General features: G+C 44.4%; 1 protein-coding gene and 2 pseudogenes across 1 annotated transcript; all 3 read left to right on the forward strand.

Moving 5' to 3' along the window:
- The first annotated feature begins 7994 nt into the window (after nucleotides 1–7994).
- Nucleotides 7995–9367, forward strand: LOC127773039 (glycine-rich RNA-binding protein GRP2A-like). Its single transcript, XM_052299048.1, has 2 exons — nucleotides 7995–8277; nucleotides 8845–9367. Exons 1-2 carry the CDS (start codon nucleotides 8122–8124, stop codon nucleotides 9001–9003), a joined length of 315 nt encoding a protein of 104 aa, XP_052155008.1. The 5' UTR covers nucleotides 7995–8121; the 3' UTR covers nucleotides 9004–9367.
- A 3828-nt stretch (nucleotides 9368–13195) lies between these two features.
- LOC127773076 (glycine-rich RNA-binding protein blt801-like) lies at nucleotides 13196–14298 on the forward strand (annotated as a pseudogene).
- Nucleotides 14299–17643: 3345 nt separating this feature from the next.
- On the forward strand, nucleotides 17644–18844 carry LOC127773077 (glycine-rich RNA-binding protein-like; annotated as a pseudogene).
- Nucleotides 18845–19455: the final 611 nt, after the last annotated feature.

Genomic DNA, 19455 nt, shown 5'->3' on the forward strand with positions numbered 1-19455 from the left:
CCTTTTTATTCCGCGTAACGTGCGCGAGGCCACGTAGCGGCGAAGCTACGCGTGATTCCACCACTCCCGCGAATGGCCGCCCACCGACACCGACACGCGGGGTTTACAGAGCTACAGACCGGTGGGGCCCACAAGTCAGTGATAGGTTACCTGGTGCGGGTAGAGCAGCGGGTGGTGCGCACGTAGCACCGGGGAAACCCCCGTCTCGTGACGGAAGCATCTGGAAGCGACCGAAAAATCGTCGCAGGCCGCACCGGGGAGGAGGGGGGGGGGGGGGGGGGGCGACTGATACGTGGGGCCCAGAAGGATCGGCTCGGCGGGGGCGGGACCACCACGTCAGGGTATTGTGTACGGGGTGATTAGATGGGGGGTTGCGTGGTTGGGAGACGGAGACGAAAGGTGTGCGCCGACCGTATCACTTGTGGGTGGTGGTTGCGTCCATTGGTTGTTTGTGTGTGTGCATGAGAGAGTGACAGATCTGTTCACGCGGTCTGAACCGCGTAGGGATCGCATGGACGAGACGGAACAGCCAACAGCTGATTGGTGGGGATTTCTTTTTTATATAAAATTAACGTGGAATTTTGGATCACGCTGTAACGCTGGGCCGCTGGTTTGAGGGTTTTTTTTTAAAAAAAAAATAAAAATCAGGATTCCTACTCCCTCCCTTATATAGGGACGGAGGGAGTATATAATTGTCGATGGCTTTTTTCCAAAAAAAAATTTATTTATCAGCCATCATATTGATATTGATATTTGTGCAAGGTGCGGAAGAATTAAAAAATTCAGCAATGATCATGTGATGCAGGGATCAAATCCGCGATCTCATGGCTGAAGATGCACCTTGCTATATAGTCACCAAGCCATTCACATTTTTTAGAAATGCTATGGGACGGGATACCGTTCCAACGGGATCGCTCTCTCTCTCTCCACCTCCCTCAGACGTGAGAGCGTGGGTCACCGTGGTAGCAGCGCCAATGAGGCTGACGGTAGTGGCGCGGAGACGTAGCTCCTCCACCGCGCGCCACCCCCCTTCCCCTCATTTGAGCTAGCCATGGCTAACCGCGGTGTCAGCCATGATGCCCCTGGCCCCAGTCGGCGTAGCACTTCCGCCATGAGCTCTCTCGGCACGACCTTCCAGCCCAGCTCTAGTGCCTCCTCCTCGGCGTCGATGCTGAATTGACGCGTCGATGCTGAATTGACGCGTCCTTTCTCCAGCATTGCTACAGTCCCATCACAGCGCTGCTATGGGATGGCTCCACTCAGGATGGGAATGGTTAGGTTCTGGATTGAACCTAAACCATTTCACGTGACCATGCTGATCCATGGTTCAATTAGGGCAACCCTTAATGATTCCATTAAATAAATAGGTTATCCAATGGAGCAAAAGGTTAACCTATTGAACCTAGCAGATAATAGTTAATTCATAGATTCATGGGGCCACACATATAAAACGCAAGGAATCCTAGGGCTACGTATATGCAAAGGAGTACATCACATCACATGGCTAATTACACAGCCAATTCACCATAAAAGAGCAGAGTTGCAATAAGATCACTGTTGACGGCCATTAGCGATCAGTTTCACCTGTCAATATTACTAAAATTAAGGAGAACAAGTTATGCTTACAATGCATATGTGTCAAAATATAACATATATTCCACTAGCACTAGGATTCTAACCTCTTGCAGAGAATAAACACAAAATGGAGAAGAATCGACAGCAACACGGACGATCAATCAATCGAACGCTATCGAGAATCAGACTTACGGACAAGTGGGTTCGAAACATCGAATTGACACGACCAAAACAGCCAACATTCACAAGCCTGCGTAGAAAAGAAGAATAAGAGGCCGCCAGCTGAAAATGGGCTGGATTGGGCCAGCCAATGGTTCGGCCGAACCCCCTGGTTCGGCTGAACCCCCATCTCCACGGTTGAGGCCAGGGTTCGGCGTGGACGTCCAGGATTGCATCCCAATGACTGTTGGAGGGTATTTCCGACCATTCCAACCACTACAACTGTCATTGGGAAGCTATAAAAGGAGCTCTCATCCTCCATTTCAAGACACACCTCAAGCAAGAAGCTTCATACATTCTCTCAAGTTTAGTATAGTCTCTAGAGTTTAGTATAGTCTCTCAAGTTTAGCAGGTACAGCTAAAATGTCTCGAGCCATCCGACCAAAGCACGGGGAACTCAATAAAATTTGCTTGCCACCATTTTAAGATATTAAAGGGTTCACCTCGAGGGAGTGGAGGCTTTAACAGATAATTCTTTAATTTTGATGATGCCACAATCCTTGGTGGGGCAGTGAGGCTCACGTGTTGATCCCAATAAGCCAATTCATCACAACTACCTATATCCATCTCAACATTACCACTCCATTGTTGCGCAGAACCAAGGTTGATCGTTTGCTGAGCATATTCATTGAACATGCCCTCGAGGGTTGTCTTTAATCTTTCAAGCCTAGGTTTAGCACGTTTCCCAAAGGCAGGGCCAAAGTGAAACTCAAGAAAGGATAACATGAACCGTGGGTACAAGATGATAGGAATACATAGTGCCATCCATGATAATTTCTAGTATTTATCGAATTTGTCCTTCATGTCAGTAAGCATATCCTTCATTTGTTTTCTTCTGATAATTTATTTTCCAAGGTCTGCATGACTTCGGAAGTATAGATTTGAGGTAGGGTATTTTGTGGCTGATATCACGTTAGTAGCATCATAGAACACCTTCAATAATCTACAAACTAGATCTACTTTTTCCCATTCTTGAGGTGTATTTTTCCCATTCTTGAGGTGTAGGCCTAAATTTGTACAACAGATCTTCCAAAGCTAGAGCATCAAATGTTGTTATGTATTGCTGTGTTACGTCAAGTATTAGATATGTCGAATTCCATCTGGTCACAACATCGATGTTTGCTGCAAGTAATACCCTGCTATGTAACAATCTCATTGAACTCCTCTTTTTGACCGTACGAACCACGGACGTATTTAGCACTCTCCCGTATCTTAGTAACAGTGCCTTTAATGAACTTCAATCCAGCTTGACATATGAGATTTAGAATATGTGCTGCACAACGTTGATGCAAAAACTTCCCTTGACCAACTATTACTCCCTTAGCTAGCAAATTCTCTCTCAGTACCTTTGCCATCGAACCATAGTTGCTAACATTGTCCAATGTTATTGCAAATAGTTTGTTTTCCAAGTTCCACTCTTGAATGCATTTGAGAACAGCATTGAAAATCGCTACACCAGTGTGTGGCGTCTCCAAGACAGAGAACTTGATAATCTTTTTTTACAGCTTTCAATCAGCATCAATGTAATGACATGTGATGCACATGTATCTCAAAGTATGGTTAGATGTCCATAAATCCATGGTAAGGGACATCCTTGATTTTGAACATTTTGAGTTCTTCCTTGAGAACATTCTTTTGGTCCTCAAACATTTTCATACAATCATTTCTCATTGCACTTGTTGATATCATCCTAAAGAGTGGATTTAAGCTTGAGACAAACTTTTGAAAGCCATCATACTCCACAGTGCTAAAAGGTAGCTCATGCAGCACAATCATTCTTACCAACTCTCTTCGTGATACTTCTTGGTCAAAAGTCCACTTCCCCATACTAACTCAATTAGGCGACATAAGAGTAGCAAATGAGCTGATCCACCACTCTAACCTTCTCAATCCTTATTTTGCATCTCTTTAAATGATTCCGCAAAACGCTAGTTCCTGCTCCGCTATTGGCACCAATTAAGTAGTGCAATGCATTCACTCTCCTTCTGTAATTTCTCCATCTTCATAAATTGACACATACTCCCGCCAAGCCTTTGACCTAAACTTTCTTTTCCTCATCATCAACCCCATCATCAACCTCATTGTCAACCTCATTGTCAAGATCCTCGCCTTCAGTTTCAGCGTTAAAACCTATCAACAAGCATTCTCGATGCTAATAAAATCATATTCAGAAGAAAATATAAACACCACTAAGCAACAATTAATTAAATTGATAAAACTCTCCAAAATTATTACGAGTTACTAATTGTGATCTTTTGAGCCTAATTATCCCATGATTTGACAATGTGATGCTATAGTAAACATTTGCTAATGACGGATTAATTAGGCTTAATAAATTCGTCTCGCAGTTTACAGGTGGAATTTATAATTGTTTTGTTATTAGTCTATATTTAATACTTCAAATGTGTGTCCGTATACTTCAAAAATATTTTGGCACATGAACTAAACACGGCCTTACTCTGTAGTATGCACTTCTAGTTTTGCATCACTTCTTCCATTGGAGCTAGGACCTACCTACGAAGCTAGGGCTAGGGCCATGGGGAATTCTCACTCGTGGGTGAGTGGGGCATGACCCCGCAAATTAATTTATGGGGATAGAGGTGGGAGCATGGATTCTAACTAAACTACGCGTGACCTAGCGGGGTTCAGGTCTCTCACCTAACCCCGCAGCCGCCGCAGCTCTCGGTAGGCATGTAACGCTAGCAAGGACACCGCTGACGGCTGCTTCTCTGGGCCACCTCGCTGCTCCTTGCTGTGCCGCCACGCTACTCATCAATCATCCACACACAGCCTCATCTCTCATTGTCAATGACCCTCACCGCGCTGCCTCATCGTTTGTCTGTGATGCTGTCTTCATCGTCAAATCCCCACCCGGTCATCCCCAACCGTTGACCCATTATCACCGCCCCTAGCCATCATCGAAGCCCTTTCCAACCGTCGACCTATCATTTGCGCCATCAGTAATCGACTAGTCGTTGCTGGCCCTAAGCCATCGTAGCAGCCAATTTCGCTAATTCACCCTCAAGCACCGGGGTGAACTGCGAGGACATGATGGGTGACATTTTCCACCCAGTTAGCTCTGCGGCGTTGGGGGCAGAGGAGAATGTATGGAGCGAGGGCGACATTCCTATCCAACCCGACCGCAGCCTGTCCCATTGTCACCCCTAGTCAAGAAAACAAAGGAATTTTAAAGAATTGGATTCGTGTGGAAAGAATTCATATTGTCCTTTAAACAAGGAAGTAAATCTCCCAAATTCCTTTCAAATTTAGAAGATTGCCTCAAATCATATGAATTTTGGAGGATTTTTAATATGACTATCGCTCTTTTCTTATTTCTACAGTTTTCTTTGTCTCCATTAAAATGGTTATTCTTGTATTTTCTGTGTTTTTTTTCAATAGAATTTAAAGGTGCCAAGGCACTCGAGTACAACATTTTCCTATCCCTATGTTCCGAAAATGTAGCGTTCGGAATGAACCCTTAGGTTCCATTTGGAAACTTCCAATTGATTGAAAATGCTTGGATTTACACGCACTAAAATGAGTGTTTAGAAATGCTTGTAATTTGATATGTGCTATAAAGTTTATGTTGTAGAAATACTTATATTTTAAAGCGGATAGTATATTCATTTAAAATAAGAAGAAATTATTGATCTTTGCATAGATTCCTTTGGTGTGAACTAGACAGACTAAGCTTGTGTCATTTATTCACGTTCTTGTGGGGGTTTTGGCTTTTTCTATCACTTCCTAGTGGACCAAATATTATTCCTCCATTGAAAAAGATGATAGCTATGCGTGGCATTGGTTGGCCTTTTCCATTCCATGTAGATTCTCACCTAGGGGTGGATTAGCTCGCTCGACTTGTGACAGGCTCGGCTCGGCTCGGCTCGTTTGATTTTGCTAACGAGCCGAGCTGGCATTTTAGCTCGTTAGGGATAACGAGCCAGCTCGAGCTGGCTCGCGAGCTGCTCGCGAGCCTTAACGAGCCAGGACTTAATCAGACAACCGCAAAGGCCCAGCCCAATACAATAGCAAAGGCCCAAGCCCAATACAACAGCAAAAGCAAAACCCTAGTTCTGGCTTGGTCACTCCTAGTCCTGGTGGCAGCCGCACCACACGAGAGTACGAGACGAGAGTTGAGACCGCACATCTGCATCGGCATCGCTCCGCCGCACGAGACCGCGCCGACGTGGTCGCCAGGCGCTTGCGCCGCCGCCGCCGCTGCAAGCCGCTAGAGCCGCCGTTGCCGTCACACCTCCCTAGCCGCCGCCGCTGCCAGCCACACTTCCCCAGCAGGCGCTAGGGCCGCCGCCGCCGCCAGCCGCACTTCCCCAGCCGGCGCTAGGGCCGCCGCTGCCGTCGCTGCCAGCCGCCGCCACCGCCATCGCCGGAGAAGGCGCAGGTCACACTCACATGTCCCCTCCTCCGGAGCTTGCTGTCTTGTTGGATTGGCTCGCGACTCTAACGAGCTGGCTCGAGCTTTTAAACGAGCCGAGCCGAGCCAGCTCGTTATCCTAACGAGCTAGACCGAGCCGAGCCTATCCACCCCTATTCTCACCCCCCCCCCTAATATCTCATTAAAAAACGATTATTTTTGACGTCAAGGATCTAAGGAAGTAGTTCAGCTCAACACCTAACGGCTTGTTTGGTAACTCGAGGGAAGGGGATTGGGAGTTTATACGAGGGAATTGATGATGAGATTAAGATGGGAATTTGATTTTTAATCCCAATATGTTGTTTGGTAGAGGTGATGGAAATTGATAAGGAGTTTAGTTGGAGATTAGATCATTAATAAAAACAGATGGCTAAGATTTGCTTAGATAAAGTAAAGGAGGAATTCCCTCCCAATTACCTGCCCCTACCCAGGTATTGGAAAGGAGGGAGTTCCTTCCTCAATTCCCCATCCTCATCCCTCCAAAATTCCCATGTCTCCCTACCAAACAAAACACTTAATAGTCTCATCCCTCTAAACTCTCAATTCTTCCTAAAAACTCCCTCCAACCAAACGGGCCATTAGAGCCCATCGGTTTCCAAAAATAATAAGGCAAAACTAAAATTTGAATTTCAAAATTTAACTTTAAAGTTTATTTTAAGGTATTTTTATGTATTTTTCAGCATTATCTTTTAAATCGTTAAAAACACACATACAAAAATTTTACATATAAATTATTTTTCATAATATTTTAAGAAATAAATTATGTTATATCACTAACAATCTGTCACGGTTTATAATAGACAGATTTATAATAATCTTTTGGGAAACCGATGATCCCTCATTCGTCTTTGTTTGAGAATCGAGACGAATCGATGCACGAATCAGCCCCAAAAATTGGTGCTGAAGCTTCGCCTCATCACGGAATAAGCTTACTTTACTTTTTTGTTTCTCAATTTGTCGTCGAGTCTGAAATTCGTCCCAGACTGCAAAACCGAATATAACGCATCCCACAACTTATAAAACCCGTGACTCCTTTGACTAGGTCTTTATCCCATGTGGCATTGACATGGTGCTTACGTGACAATTTAACTTGGAAAAATACTAAAACCCATGGGCCCATATGTCAGTTACACATACAAAATAATTAAAAATGGTGGGGCCTATGTGGCGCCACATGTCATCTTTACTCCTCTCTCCCCCCAAACTATTAGAAAAATCCTTATTTTTGCAAGTGGATATCTTATTTTTGCAGGAGTGAGAGATGACATGTGGGTCCATGTGGGCCCCACCATTTATTATTATTTTGTGTGTAACTTACATTTGGGTCCCACGGATTTTCCCGGATGGAATTGCCACATAAACGCCACGCCAATACTACATGGGATGAAAATATAGTCAAAGGAGCCACGTCAGCTAAAACGGGAGACCTTGTTACTAATTTTGTAAGTTGAAAACAGCTAAAACGGGAGACCTTGTTACTAATTTTGTAAGTTGAGGGATCCGGTTTTGCAGTCCATAGATGAATTTTGGACTTGGCGACAAAATGAGGGATTTAAAGTGAACTTAATCTTTGCCTCACATATTCTTCACGGCCCAAAGCAAACATCCCATATGACCCAGCCCAAGAACTCGATAATGCTACCAAAACTGATCGGCCATATCTCACAAAACAAGAAGCCGATCGATTCGGCCCTACCTCTCTAATCTACCTGCGCCGTACGTGGTGATCAGATCAGGTTGGATATGTATCCCATTCCCAGCCTATTTATACCCGGGATCATCTCTCCATTTTCGTCCAAGATCATCTCTCTCCACTTCCTCTCTCGGTCGTTTCGCATCCGAAGAAAAAGGGAAGAGTTGGGGTTTCGAGAGGGAATTAAGGGAAAGGGAAGGATATGTCGGCGCCGTGGTGGGACAACGACTACAATGGCCGCACCGGCTCCGACTCGAAGGGGCAGGAGAGCCGCGTGTACGTCGGCAACCTGCCGTACCGCGCCGACGAGCGCTCCCTCAAGGACTCCTTCGCCAACTACGGCGCCGTCAGCTCCGAGGTCAGTATATATATATAGCCCCTTCCCTTCTTCTTCGCTCCTCCTGCTTCCGTTCCGGTTGGGTCGTCTCGGTTGTTCGTCGCTAAGCTTGACGTTTTTTTTTTCGGTATGTGTGGATTTGTCTGCGCTTGCTCCATTATTCCGCCCGTTCCGGTCGGTCTGTCTTTTCTGTTCATCTGCAGGTTTGACGATTTTCTGTGATGGATCTATGATCAGTGCCATTTCGCGTCGTTTTTGTTGATTTTTGTTCGTCTTTCCCGAGCTTTGATTGGCCGATTTGATACACGTTATCCGTCACATCTGTTCTGAAGTGCCCCCATTTCCATATTCCCAACATCGTCTTTTTCTTTTCTTAGTTCGGAAGATTCGCCACTTTCTTGGGATCTCATCTAATACTTGCCCAATTCGCCGGGCCAATTTATACACACATTTCTTGGTTCATCTTTGTGCGTTTTCATATGCAGATCAGTAAATATCTCTTTAATCTTCATGAACTATAGCTAGTACGTACTCCAGTACATAGATAGATTGGTTTGGTGACTTGCTGTTGCTGGTTTTGGGTTGCAGATCGCTGTGGACAGTGAGACGGGGAGGTCCCGCGGGTTCGGGTTCGTGAGCTTCCAGGACAGTAAGTCGGCGAGCGACGCCATCAAGGGCATGAACGGCCAGGACATCGGCGGCCGCAACGTCACCGTCCAGGAGGCCCAGCCGCGCTCCCGCCGCTGAGCGCACGGCGCCGGCGGACCAGCCGCCGGCGTGAAGACTACGCGCTCAAGCCTACCTATCTAGATACTGCTACTAGTTGTGCTACTATCAGTTTCAGTTTCAGAGTCGCGTTCGTGTTCGTAGTTTGGTTAATTAATGTAGTAGGGTTTAAGAGATTGATGCCAACGAGGCTCTGTTGGTAATCTCCTTTGTAGTTTGGGTTTAATAAGAGATATGGGTGGTTAATTATCAGGCTCTGTTGGTAATCTCTCGTTGGTAGTTTGGTCAATGGTTTAAGAGATGGATGAGATGGTTAATTGTCAGGCTCTGTTGGTAACCTCCTGGATATGAATCCTTTTGTCGTCGACGGCAGTCGGCAGCACCATATGCATGATCTTTAAATTAAAGAAGTGTTTGCTATCTGTCTCATCAACTATTGATCTCTCTCTGTTTCTACTGGCTGGCACGTACGACGGTGCGAGTGATTTTTTGCTTGGTGCTTTTTCTTCGGTGGTTACGATGTGCCATGTAATTGGTTGGTGGTGAAAATTTTGGGTGTTACATGAGACGTTTGACTTGATGTTGGAAGAAGTTTCATAACTCGCCTGGAAACCGCGAGACTAATCTTTTGATCCTAATTAATACGTCATTAGCATATGTAATTTATTGTAGCACTTATAGCTAATCATGGTCTAATTAAAGTACTTAAAAGATTCGTCTCGTGATTTACATGCAAACTGTGTAATTAGTTTTTCTTTTTACCTATTTTAATACTCTATATATGTGCGCAAAGATTCGATGTAATGTTTTTGAGAACATTACATAGCGTTACTTTCTCACGTACAAAATGCAGACGTGCCAAAACAGGGAGGTCGCGTGGTCTTTGCCAGACGGCCCAGAACATGGTGGTGGCTTGCTGCAAGGCTGCAAATGAAGAATCGACTCTGACGACCTGACCTGCCCCGTCTCTCTGCCTTGCATGTGGTCCCCCCTGCTTTGTGGCGATCGATGGCTGAGTCCACCCACTCACTCCACCGCGCGCCTGTCCGCCACGAGCAGGGGTGTGTTTCTTGTAACTAAACAAGGCCTTATTTAGTTCTCATTTTAAAATTTTTCATCCTATCACATTAAACGTTTGAACACATAAAAATATTAAATATAGGTTTAAAAATAACTAATTGTACATGTTGTGACTAATTTACGAAATGAATATTTTAAGCCTAATTGTTCCAAGATTTGACAATGTGGTGTTACAGTAAACATTTGCTAATGACAGATTAATTATGTTTAATAAATTCGTCTCGTGGTTTACTCACGGATTCTGTAATTAGTTTTTTTATTAGTGCTCGAACACTCCATGTGACACCCTATATAATACTCGATGTGACACGCCAAAACTTTACACCCCTAAATCTAAGCTTTTGTATCTAGTGAAATTATCGCAGCTCTACAGTACCTATCGTTGCAAGCGGCAAATGTACTAAATTTAGTTTTTGAATTTAGTACCATTTAAATTGCCATGTACTAAAAAGTTGGTGAAATTAAATGGAAAAATGGTATGATTTGTTGAGAAGAGTAGATAAGTATAGTTGTCGCTAACAACACGTATATAAAAGTTTTATTTATAATTATTTTTGGTTTACAAATATGACGTTTCGCTTGTCCTACCAATAAGTAAAACGATGGAGTGTGTAGAAATTTTTAATGGTGTAAGTTTCTTATTGGTTAAGAAGAAGATGTAGGGGAAGAAGTTATATTTTGGATAAATTTTGAAAGTAAGAAGTTGTTATATTTAGGGCAAGGGAGTAACATTTCCTACCTACCTAAACGAGCCACATAAATTTGTGGTGGATTTCTGTCGAATCCTCTACCATTGGATTGAACCACAATTCGTGAGGCACTCCTTCAGCTCGGACGATCACCAGTAACCCAATAAGGTAAGGATTAGGTCGTTGGAGTGGGAAGCCTGACAAGTTAGGTTTTTTTTGCGCCAAATTAAGGTAGGGGATGAGGGTTAGGAAGGGGGGAAGATGTCACATCCTGAATTTTGTTTATTTGACCTTTTTTTTTCCTAATTACAACTTTCCACCTTAGGTTTATCCATCTAAAATAGCTTAATAAAAATTCATTTAATAAGATGATTTAATATGATGAAATATTTAAGTACTGAAGTTAATCATGAAATTATAGGTGGATAATGACCTCGGCTCGTAATCTTAACAACGCAACTCGGCTTGTTAACTCTAACGAGCTAGGCCTAGCTCGGCTCGACTCTCGAGGTGATTTGTTAAGTTCGTTAGGTTCGTTGACACATTTATACTACTTTCGTAATTTATAATTTCAGTTGTACCATTTTATCATATATAAACATAATAATAAACACTAACTAATAAAGAACTCACTGAACACAAATAGTTTATGTGTAATTAAAGATTCATATTATAAGTCGTTTTGACTATTTTCAACGCAAAACAAACGTACCAAAATATATTCAGTGTTATATTTAATGAAACTAATTTGGTGTGATAGATGTTACTATATTTTCCTATAAACTTAGTCAAACTTAGAAATGTTCGACTAAGAAAAAAAAAATCAAAAATGACTCATGGTATGAAACAGAGGGAGTAATTAAGAAGCACAAAGCACATAAAAGGAAAAAGTCCACATTAGACTGAATTATCCTATAAACTCGAATATTTAAATAGGACAAATAACTTCCCGACTTAATCCGGAGTAGTTTTAGTCCTACATGACAATTCAGTTAGTAGTTTTTTTTTTAAAAAAAAATAAGTCAGACCCATTCTCACCCAACTTTTTCCCCTTCACACAGTCACATCTACACACTCTCTCTCTTTCCCATGTTTTCCTCAATCACCCACACACACTCTCTCTCCCTTCTCCCTATGCTTGCTTAAGAGTGCGGCACTGGCCAGGCCTTCGCCTACTCCTCCTCGGCATAAAAAGCACACCGCTGTGCTGTCTTCTCCCGCGTGCGATGAAAACCCTCCAATAAGTGAAAATCTGTAGAAACCGAATTTCAAAGTTTTATAAATTTATAAAAAAATTTACTAGAGATAGTTATAAGCATGAAATACATTCTCTATTCTAGTGAAATTTGTCTTTTTCTTTCTTTCTTTCCTCCCGAACGAAATTAAGTTTATACTTAAGATTTCATATTTATACCAATCTCGAGTAATTTTTTTAGTGAATTTAGAAAACTATAAGTTCGACTTCATGGCTTTATTTATTCGATGATTTTTACTTATATTTTAACATAATTAAAGACCCTTTCAATATGAAGAAGGTGTGGTGCCAAAAGCGGAGCACGAGAGATGTGTTCCGTACGAAGGAGATTCGCTCACGAGTCGAGTAGTAGTAGTTGAGCGCTCCAGTACAGAGTGTTGGAGGTTGGAGGATAAGAATGGTGGACACGTTGTTACTTTTCACGTACGGTGCAGATGTGCCAAAACGGCAAGCTGAGCTCGCGTGGTCTTTTGCCAGAAGGCATGGTGGGTTTCTGCAGAAATGTGTGGGTTAGTCTGTGCCCTTGCATGTGGGTCTGCACGCTACAGTATATTTCTATGCGTGATCGGTGGCACGTACGAGTGGCTCACTCCACACCAAAGTTGTGTACAATGTGTGATGGAAGCCAAAGTAGGGCTTCTTAAAGCCGCTGAAAATATACCGGTTTTAATACTCGAGGAAGCGATATACTCGGTTTTACTGTAAAATGGTGTAATAGAAAGGGAGTCATAGGTTGTATTCCTCCCTCTACTTTCTCAGACTCTTTTTTTTCTCTTTTTCGCACACAAGTTTGCAAACTAATAAACATTGTATTTTTAAAAAAAATACAAAAAAATTGCTTTCAGAAATCATATTAATTTATTTTTTAAAACATAACTATGTAAGTTATTCTGTCATTTTTCTCATTCATATTAATATTAATGAGATAACCCGTTAATGAGATAATCCGTTTTAAGTGTGCATAGCTCCCACCACCAACTAAAAAACACAGGCACAGCCACAAAAAGTTTTTCCTCCCATGATCGGTGCTGAAGCTTGGTTCCCATTTCCCGATCTTTTACCGGCCCATTTCGCGGAAAGCGCCTTTTGACCAACCCATTCGTCCGGCACCCGTCCCGGCCCGCAGCCGAAACCCAGGGAGGACCTATACATATATATGCGGTTGGTCAGGCACTCCGGTCGTCTTCCTCGTGACCTCGTCAAGTCCTCAGCTCTCGTTTGGCATCCAAAGAAGAATTAGGTGTTATTACTAGGGTTTAGAGAGGTGTTGATTACTAGGGTTTAGAGAGGGAAAGGAAGGGAAGGGCTATGGCGGCGCCGTGGTGGGACTCGGAGTACAAGGACCGCTCCTCGCTGGAGTACCGCGTGTACGTCGGCAACCTGCCCTACTCCGTCGACGAGCAAACCCTCATGGACTACTTCGCCGACTACGGCGCCATCAGTGCCGAGGTGCCTTGCTCTTGCTCCTGCTTCCCTTTCCGTTCTCTTCCGGTTAATTGGGTTGTGTCGTTTGTGCTTCGCTAATTAAGTTGGAAGCTTTTCTGATGGACCTGTGCTGCTGTTGTTTCCCCGTCGGCTTTGTAGAGATTTTGGATGGGGGTTGGGTTTCCATTGATTTCTTTATATTGATGGGTGTATTTGCTATCCATCTGTTTTGGTTCATCACTGTATTATATATGCACGTTTTAACGTTTTGGCCGTCCGTCCTTGTAAATCTGCAACTAATTGTGAAATCTTTATGAATTGATCTGGTGATTTGGTGTGTTAATTGTTTTGGGTTGCAGATCGCTTGGGACAGTGAGATGGGGAGGCCACGCGGTTCGGGTTCGTCAACTTCGAGGACAACGAGTCGGTGAACGCCGCCATCCACGGCTGAACGGCCAGGACATCGGCGGCCGCAAGGTCACCGTCGCGCGGGCCCAGATGCGCCCCCGCCGCTGGAGGGCGTGACCGCGCCGCCGGCGGACGGCCGGCCGGCGGCGAGGAGGTCGACCTGAATGAGCGGAGAAGACTCTACCTACCTACCTACCCTAAGCTATCTAAGCTGCAGATAGCTTAGGGTAGTTTGGTTAATTAGGGTTTAAGCGGTGGATGCTTAATTAATTAATCAGTCTCTGTTGGTAATCTCCTGGATATGCAAGCTTAGGGCCTTATTAGGATATGTTGTTTAATTAGGTGTGTGTTTATGCTTGTAATCATCAATTGCAGTCTGCACTCTGCAGCACGTACCTGAGTGTGTGTAAGTTTGATGGCTAGCGTTTATGTTAAGAATGACTATCTGCTGCCACGTCAGAGTGGTTGTTGCTTTGCGGTTTGCGATGCCATGGACCCATGGTCAAAATGTGTACTGGCACTACTAGTGTGCCCGTCAAATTGGTGAGCTGATTGGCTTGGCATGCAAAAGAAGAACGTCATGACGATATGGAAGATTCGCTGTCGAACTCACGATGGTAGCTTTACTCCCTCGGTTCCGAAATAAAATAAGTTTGTTTTTCACTAATTACATACTACTCCGTATGTACATATACCAATACAAAAATCAATACAATTATATCTCATTTTTAGTACGGATATAATTATTTCTTCTTGCTTTTATAAACTCCAAAATAATGATTACTTAAAAATAAATTTTATTCAGGAACGTATACAACCTGAGATATGTACAATGTACAGCTGGATACCATAAGTCCATAACCTGTTGATGTTGATAGGGGTGGGCGTTTGGTCTAACCGAAAATTTCGGTCTCGGTCTTCGGTTTTTCGGTCAATTTGGTTTTTGAAAAGTCAGGACCGAATTTCATCCAAAAAAATCAAGACTGATAAATTCGGTCTCGGTCTCGGTCAGACCGAATTTGGAGGAGTCGAGCCGGAGGGCGGAGACGACGCTGGCGATGTCAAGGTGGAGGACGGAGGCGGTGGCGCGGCGTGATGGTCTGATGGATCCGGCGGCCGGCGGCCCACGCGACCGGCGAGGCGGCGTGGAGGCGAAGGGCGGAGACGACACCGGTGATGTGGAGGCGGAGGTGGCGGTGCGGCCCGATGGATCCGGCGGCCGGCGGCCCACGCGACCGGCGTGGAGGCGGAGGGCGGAGACGTCACCGGTGATGTGGAGGCGGAGGGCGGAGGTGGCGGCGCGGCACGGCGCGATGGATCTGGCGGCCGGCGGCCCGCGCGACCGGCAAGGCAGCGTGAAGGCGGACACGGCGCCGACGATGTGGAGGGCGGAGGGCGGAGGTGGTGGCGCGGTGTGATGAATCCGGTGGCCCAGCGCGACCGGCGAGGCGGCGTGGAGGCGGAGGGCGCAGACGGCGCCGACGATGTGGAGGCGGCGGCGCGACGCGACGCGGCGCGATGGAGGCGGCGACGGCAGCACGCCGCGATGGAGGCGGAGGAGGCGTGCTCACGCGGGATGGAAGGGAGGGCGGCGCGATGGGGATGGGGATGGAAGGGAGAGCGACGCGATGGCTGGATGGATGGGGATGCAGCCTGCGGGTTGTCTTTAGGGTTTAGTGGTGTATTGGGCCTATTGGGCCTCCTGGACCTATTGGGCCACAATTCGGTTTTCTTGGTTAATTCGGTTAACCGATCCCAATAACCAAATTACCCGAACAACTTTCGGTTTTGACATGCTGAGACTCCGAATTACTACCCGAATTTCTCGGTCTCGGTTTTTTTGGTTCGGTTCTTCGGTTCGATCTTATTTTGCCCACCCCTAAATGTTGACCGCTCCATAGTTACTGTGTGTCAGGTTGGATAAGGATTGGAGGACATATGTACGTTTTCAATTACAAACGCAGATGTGCCAACACACCGAGCTCGGCGTCGTCTTTTTGCCAGAAGGCCCAGGAGGTTGGCTTCCTCCTGCAGAATCGAATCTCTGTTCGTCTGCCCGTCTGTGGCCTACATGTGACCCTGCATGCCGACTGTATGTGTTATCGATGGCAGATATGAAGCATTAAATACAGATAAAAAGAAAAATTAATTATAGAGTTTGTATAGAAATCGTGAGATAAATCTTAAGCCTAATTAATCTATGATTAGCCATAAGTGCTATAATAACCCATATATACTAGTGACAGATTAATTAGGCTTAATAAATTTGTCTCGTGGTTTCTAAGCGAGTTATGAAATTAAAATTTTTATTCGTGTCAAAAACCCTTACCAACATCCGGTCAAACGTCCGATATGACATCTAAAAATTTTATTTTCTCTAAAAATTTTATTTTCATTCGTGAGGAGGTTGCACGCATGAACGTTGAGGGTTTGTTCCAATTATTAGCAGTCTAAACGGTACGAAAACATTTGTAGTAAGTTTTTTTTTCCTCTAAACCTTCATTATCTACCTTATGTTTTGGGGGGGGGGGGGGGGGGGGGAGGGCCGGGGTTATGGCAAGTTTGAGAAGCAAAACAACTACTGTATTACATTGTCTTCTCTTTTTTTATCGTTAGCAGTAAAAGTCTAGAACTAAAATCAAGAAAAAAAATGGTAGAAGCCTAAAATTAATTTGGGGCATGTTTGGGGGAGCTTAAAATTCTGAGATGCTGAGATTCTGGAGAAACTGGGAAACCCAGCTTATGACTTCTAGTTCATTTTTCAGATTCTATAACTACATATTCTCAAAATCTAGGTAAAAAGCTGGACTGTTTGGAGAGCTTCTGACAACTGGAGATTCTAGGAGAAGCTGCAGCTGCTAGAAGCTCCCTCAAATAGGCCCTCGATCTCGTTGCCGGTTTATGTAAGTCTTAGGTGGTATTTGGATCCAGGGACTTAACTTTAGTCCCTGTATTTAGACACTAATTTTGAGTATTAAATATAGACTACTTACAAAACTAATTACATAAATAAAAGCTAATTCGCAAGACAATTTTTTTAGCTTAATTAATCCATAATTAGAGAATGTTTATTGTAGCATCACATAGGCTAATCATGTATTAATTAGACTCAATAGATTCGTCTCGCGAATTAGTCCAAGATTATAGATGTGTTTTATTAATAGTCTACATTTAATATTTATAATTAGTGTCCAAACATCCGATGTGATAGGGACTTAAAAGTTTTAGTCCAATCTAAGCAGGGTCTAAGCTCGGGAAAAAAAATGGCCACTGGATATGTTGATCTATGAAAGGTACTCCCTCCGTTTTAGGTTATAAGACGTTTTGACTTTATTTAAAGTCAAACTGTTTAAGTTTGACCAAATTTGTAGAAAAAAGTAGTAACATTTTCAACCTAAGACAAATTTATTATAAAAATATATTTAATTATTGATTTAATAAAACTAATTTAATATTATAATTATTACTATATTTGTATATAAACTTTGTTAAAGTTAAAACAGTTTGAGTTTTACCAAAATCAAAACGTCTTACAACCTAAAACGGGGGAGTAATAAAATGCAGCTAACATCGAACGTATTTGTTAAAGTACGGAGCTCTGAGCGGGTGCATTGGAGTACTATGCTAAGTTAAGGGATCCTTGTATCTGTTATTTCGTTTCAAGAATCAAAATCAAAGTCACTGTAAAGTTAGGAGACCTAAAATGAACTTATTCTTCATCTGGCATGCGCGGCCAGGACGGCCGGACGGTAGCGGAAACCCAAGAGCCCGTGAGAATAGATCTATATAGACCTGGGATTGTCATTGTCGTGTTTCGTCAAGTCCAAGCTCTCTAGCTTCTCTCTCTCGAAGGTTTAGTTAATTAGGGTTTAGAGAGGAAGGCAAGGGAAGGATATGGCGGCGCCGTGGAGGGACTCCGACTACAAGGACCGCTCCCCGCTGGAGTACCGCGTGTACGTCGGCAACCTGCCGTTCTCCGCCAACGACCGCTCCCTCAAGGACTCCTTCGCCAACTACGGCGCCATCAGCGCCGAGGTGGGTTTGCTCTTGCTCCGCTGTATCCAACCCTTTCCTCGCCGCTCCTGCTTCCGTTTCCGTTCTGTTCCGGGTGGGTTGTGTTGTCGTTTGTTCTTCGCTAAGTTTGACGGATTTCTTTTCTTTTTTTTTGTGTGTGTGTCGAACTGTCGATCGAGCGTTCCGATCGGTTTGTCTCGCTTGTTCATCCCAAGTTTAGCGCCTCTACAGTGGATATATAGTTTTTTGTAAATCTTGGCTGGGTCTTCGTTGATCTTTTTTATATTGATTGGCTATCCATTCCATCGATCTGTTCACAAATCCCTTCACCAATTTGATCTCCACACACACACTACTTGGTTGATCGATCGCTATGCACTGTTCGTTTTTTCAAATTTGCAGATCTACAACTAATCGTGAAATCTTAGTGAACTAGTAGATGATCTATTATTATCTGATGGCTTTTTGGTTGCAGATCGCTTGGGACAGTGTGATGGGGAGGTCACGCGGGTTCGGGTTCGTCAACTTCGAGGACAGCGAGTCGGTGAACGCCGCCATCTAGGGCATGAACGGCCAGGACATCGGCGGCCGCAACGTCACTGTCGCGCAGGCAAATACACGGCCGCGCCGCTGGAGGGCGTGACCACCGGCGGCGTACGGACGGGAGCTCTCGGGCTGCCGGCAACCGCGCCTGCATGCGCGGAGAGAAGATCATTATACTACCCTATCTACGTATTCTAGATTAAGTTTGGTTAATTAGGGTTTATTAATACCCTATCTACATATTCTAGATTAAGTTTGGTTAATTAGGGTTTATTAATCGGTAGACGCGTAATAAATTACCAGGTTCTGTTTGTTATCAATAATCTCTGATGTGAAAATGAATGTAGCCTAGTGGTTGCAGTGACTTAAGTAGCACCTCAAGATCCTGAGTTCTAATCTCCATATGAGGACTAAGTTCCCTATTTGACAGGCTAAGTTCCTAATTTAAAAATGCTGCATATATCCGGTTGGATGTAGAGGCCGGGTAGAAAAATACTCTTCTCTAAAAAAAAATTAGTAATCTCTTATCCATAAGCTTGGGATATGTTTAATCTATTTGAGCAACTGCAGTCCTATAGAAACCTTATTCATCAAATCCAACGACCTAAAATCGGCTCCCACAGTCCCCCTCTCCCCTCCTCTCTCTCAAATCGCGCACACGGGGTCACTAATGGAAAATCACACACGTGATTGCTTGATTGTCGATTTCCTTCTGCACGCGCAAATCGATCGCATCCCCTTTTCCTTCGGAACATTCCTCCGCACATTGCCCGATTCGCCCCATCTGCCTCCTCTGCTCGCCGGGCCAACTCGTCCTAGCGCCATCCCCGCCGGTCTCCGTCGCACCGCATGAAGTTGTCGTCGATCCCATCGTCGTCCGCTCTCCGCCAGGACTTCATCGGTTCACTGTCGTGCCGCCTCACCCAGACATCCCTATCACCTCCGGCCCTCACATCCGGTCTCCATAGCTCTACGGCAAGTTTGCTTCTGTTGTTCGGTTTCAGTTTCTTCTTCCTCCCGGTTCATTATTTTTCTTTTGCCTACTATTTGATTTTGACT

The sequence above is a fragment of the Oryza glaberrima genome, chromosome 5 (assembly GCF_000147395.1).
Source record: "Oryza glaberrima chromosome 5, OglaRS2, whole genome shotgun sequence".
Classification (NCBI taxonomy): Eukaryota; Viridiplantae; Streptophyta; class Magnoliopsida; order Poales; family Poaceae; genus Oryza; species Oryza glaberrima.

What these genes read in the sequence shown, in the direction of transcription:
- LOC127773039 (XM_052299048.1), top strand. Translation starts at nt 8,122, where the DNA reads ATGTCGGCGCCGTGGTGGGACAACGACTACAATGGCCGCACCGGCTCC. An exon ending in ACGGCGCCGTCAGCTCCGAG is followed by an intron (nt 8,278 to 8,844) that starts GTCAGTATATAT and finishes TTTGGGTTGCAG; the next exon opens with ATCGCTGTGGACAGTGAGAC.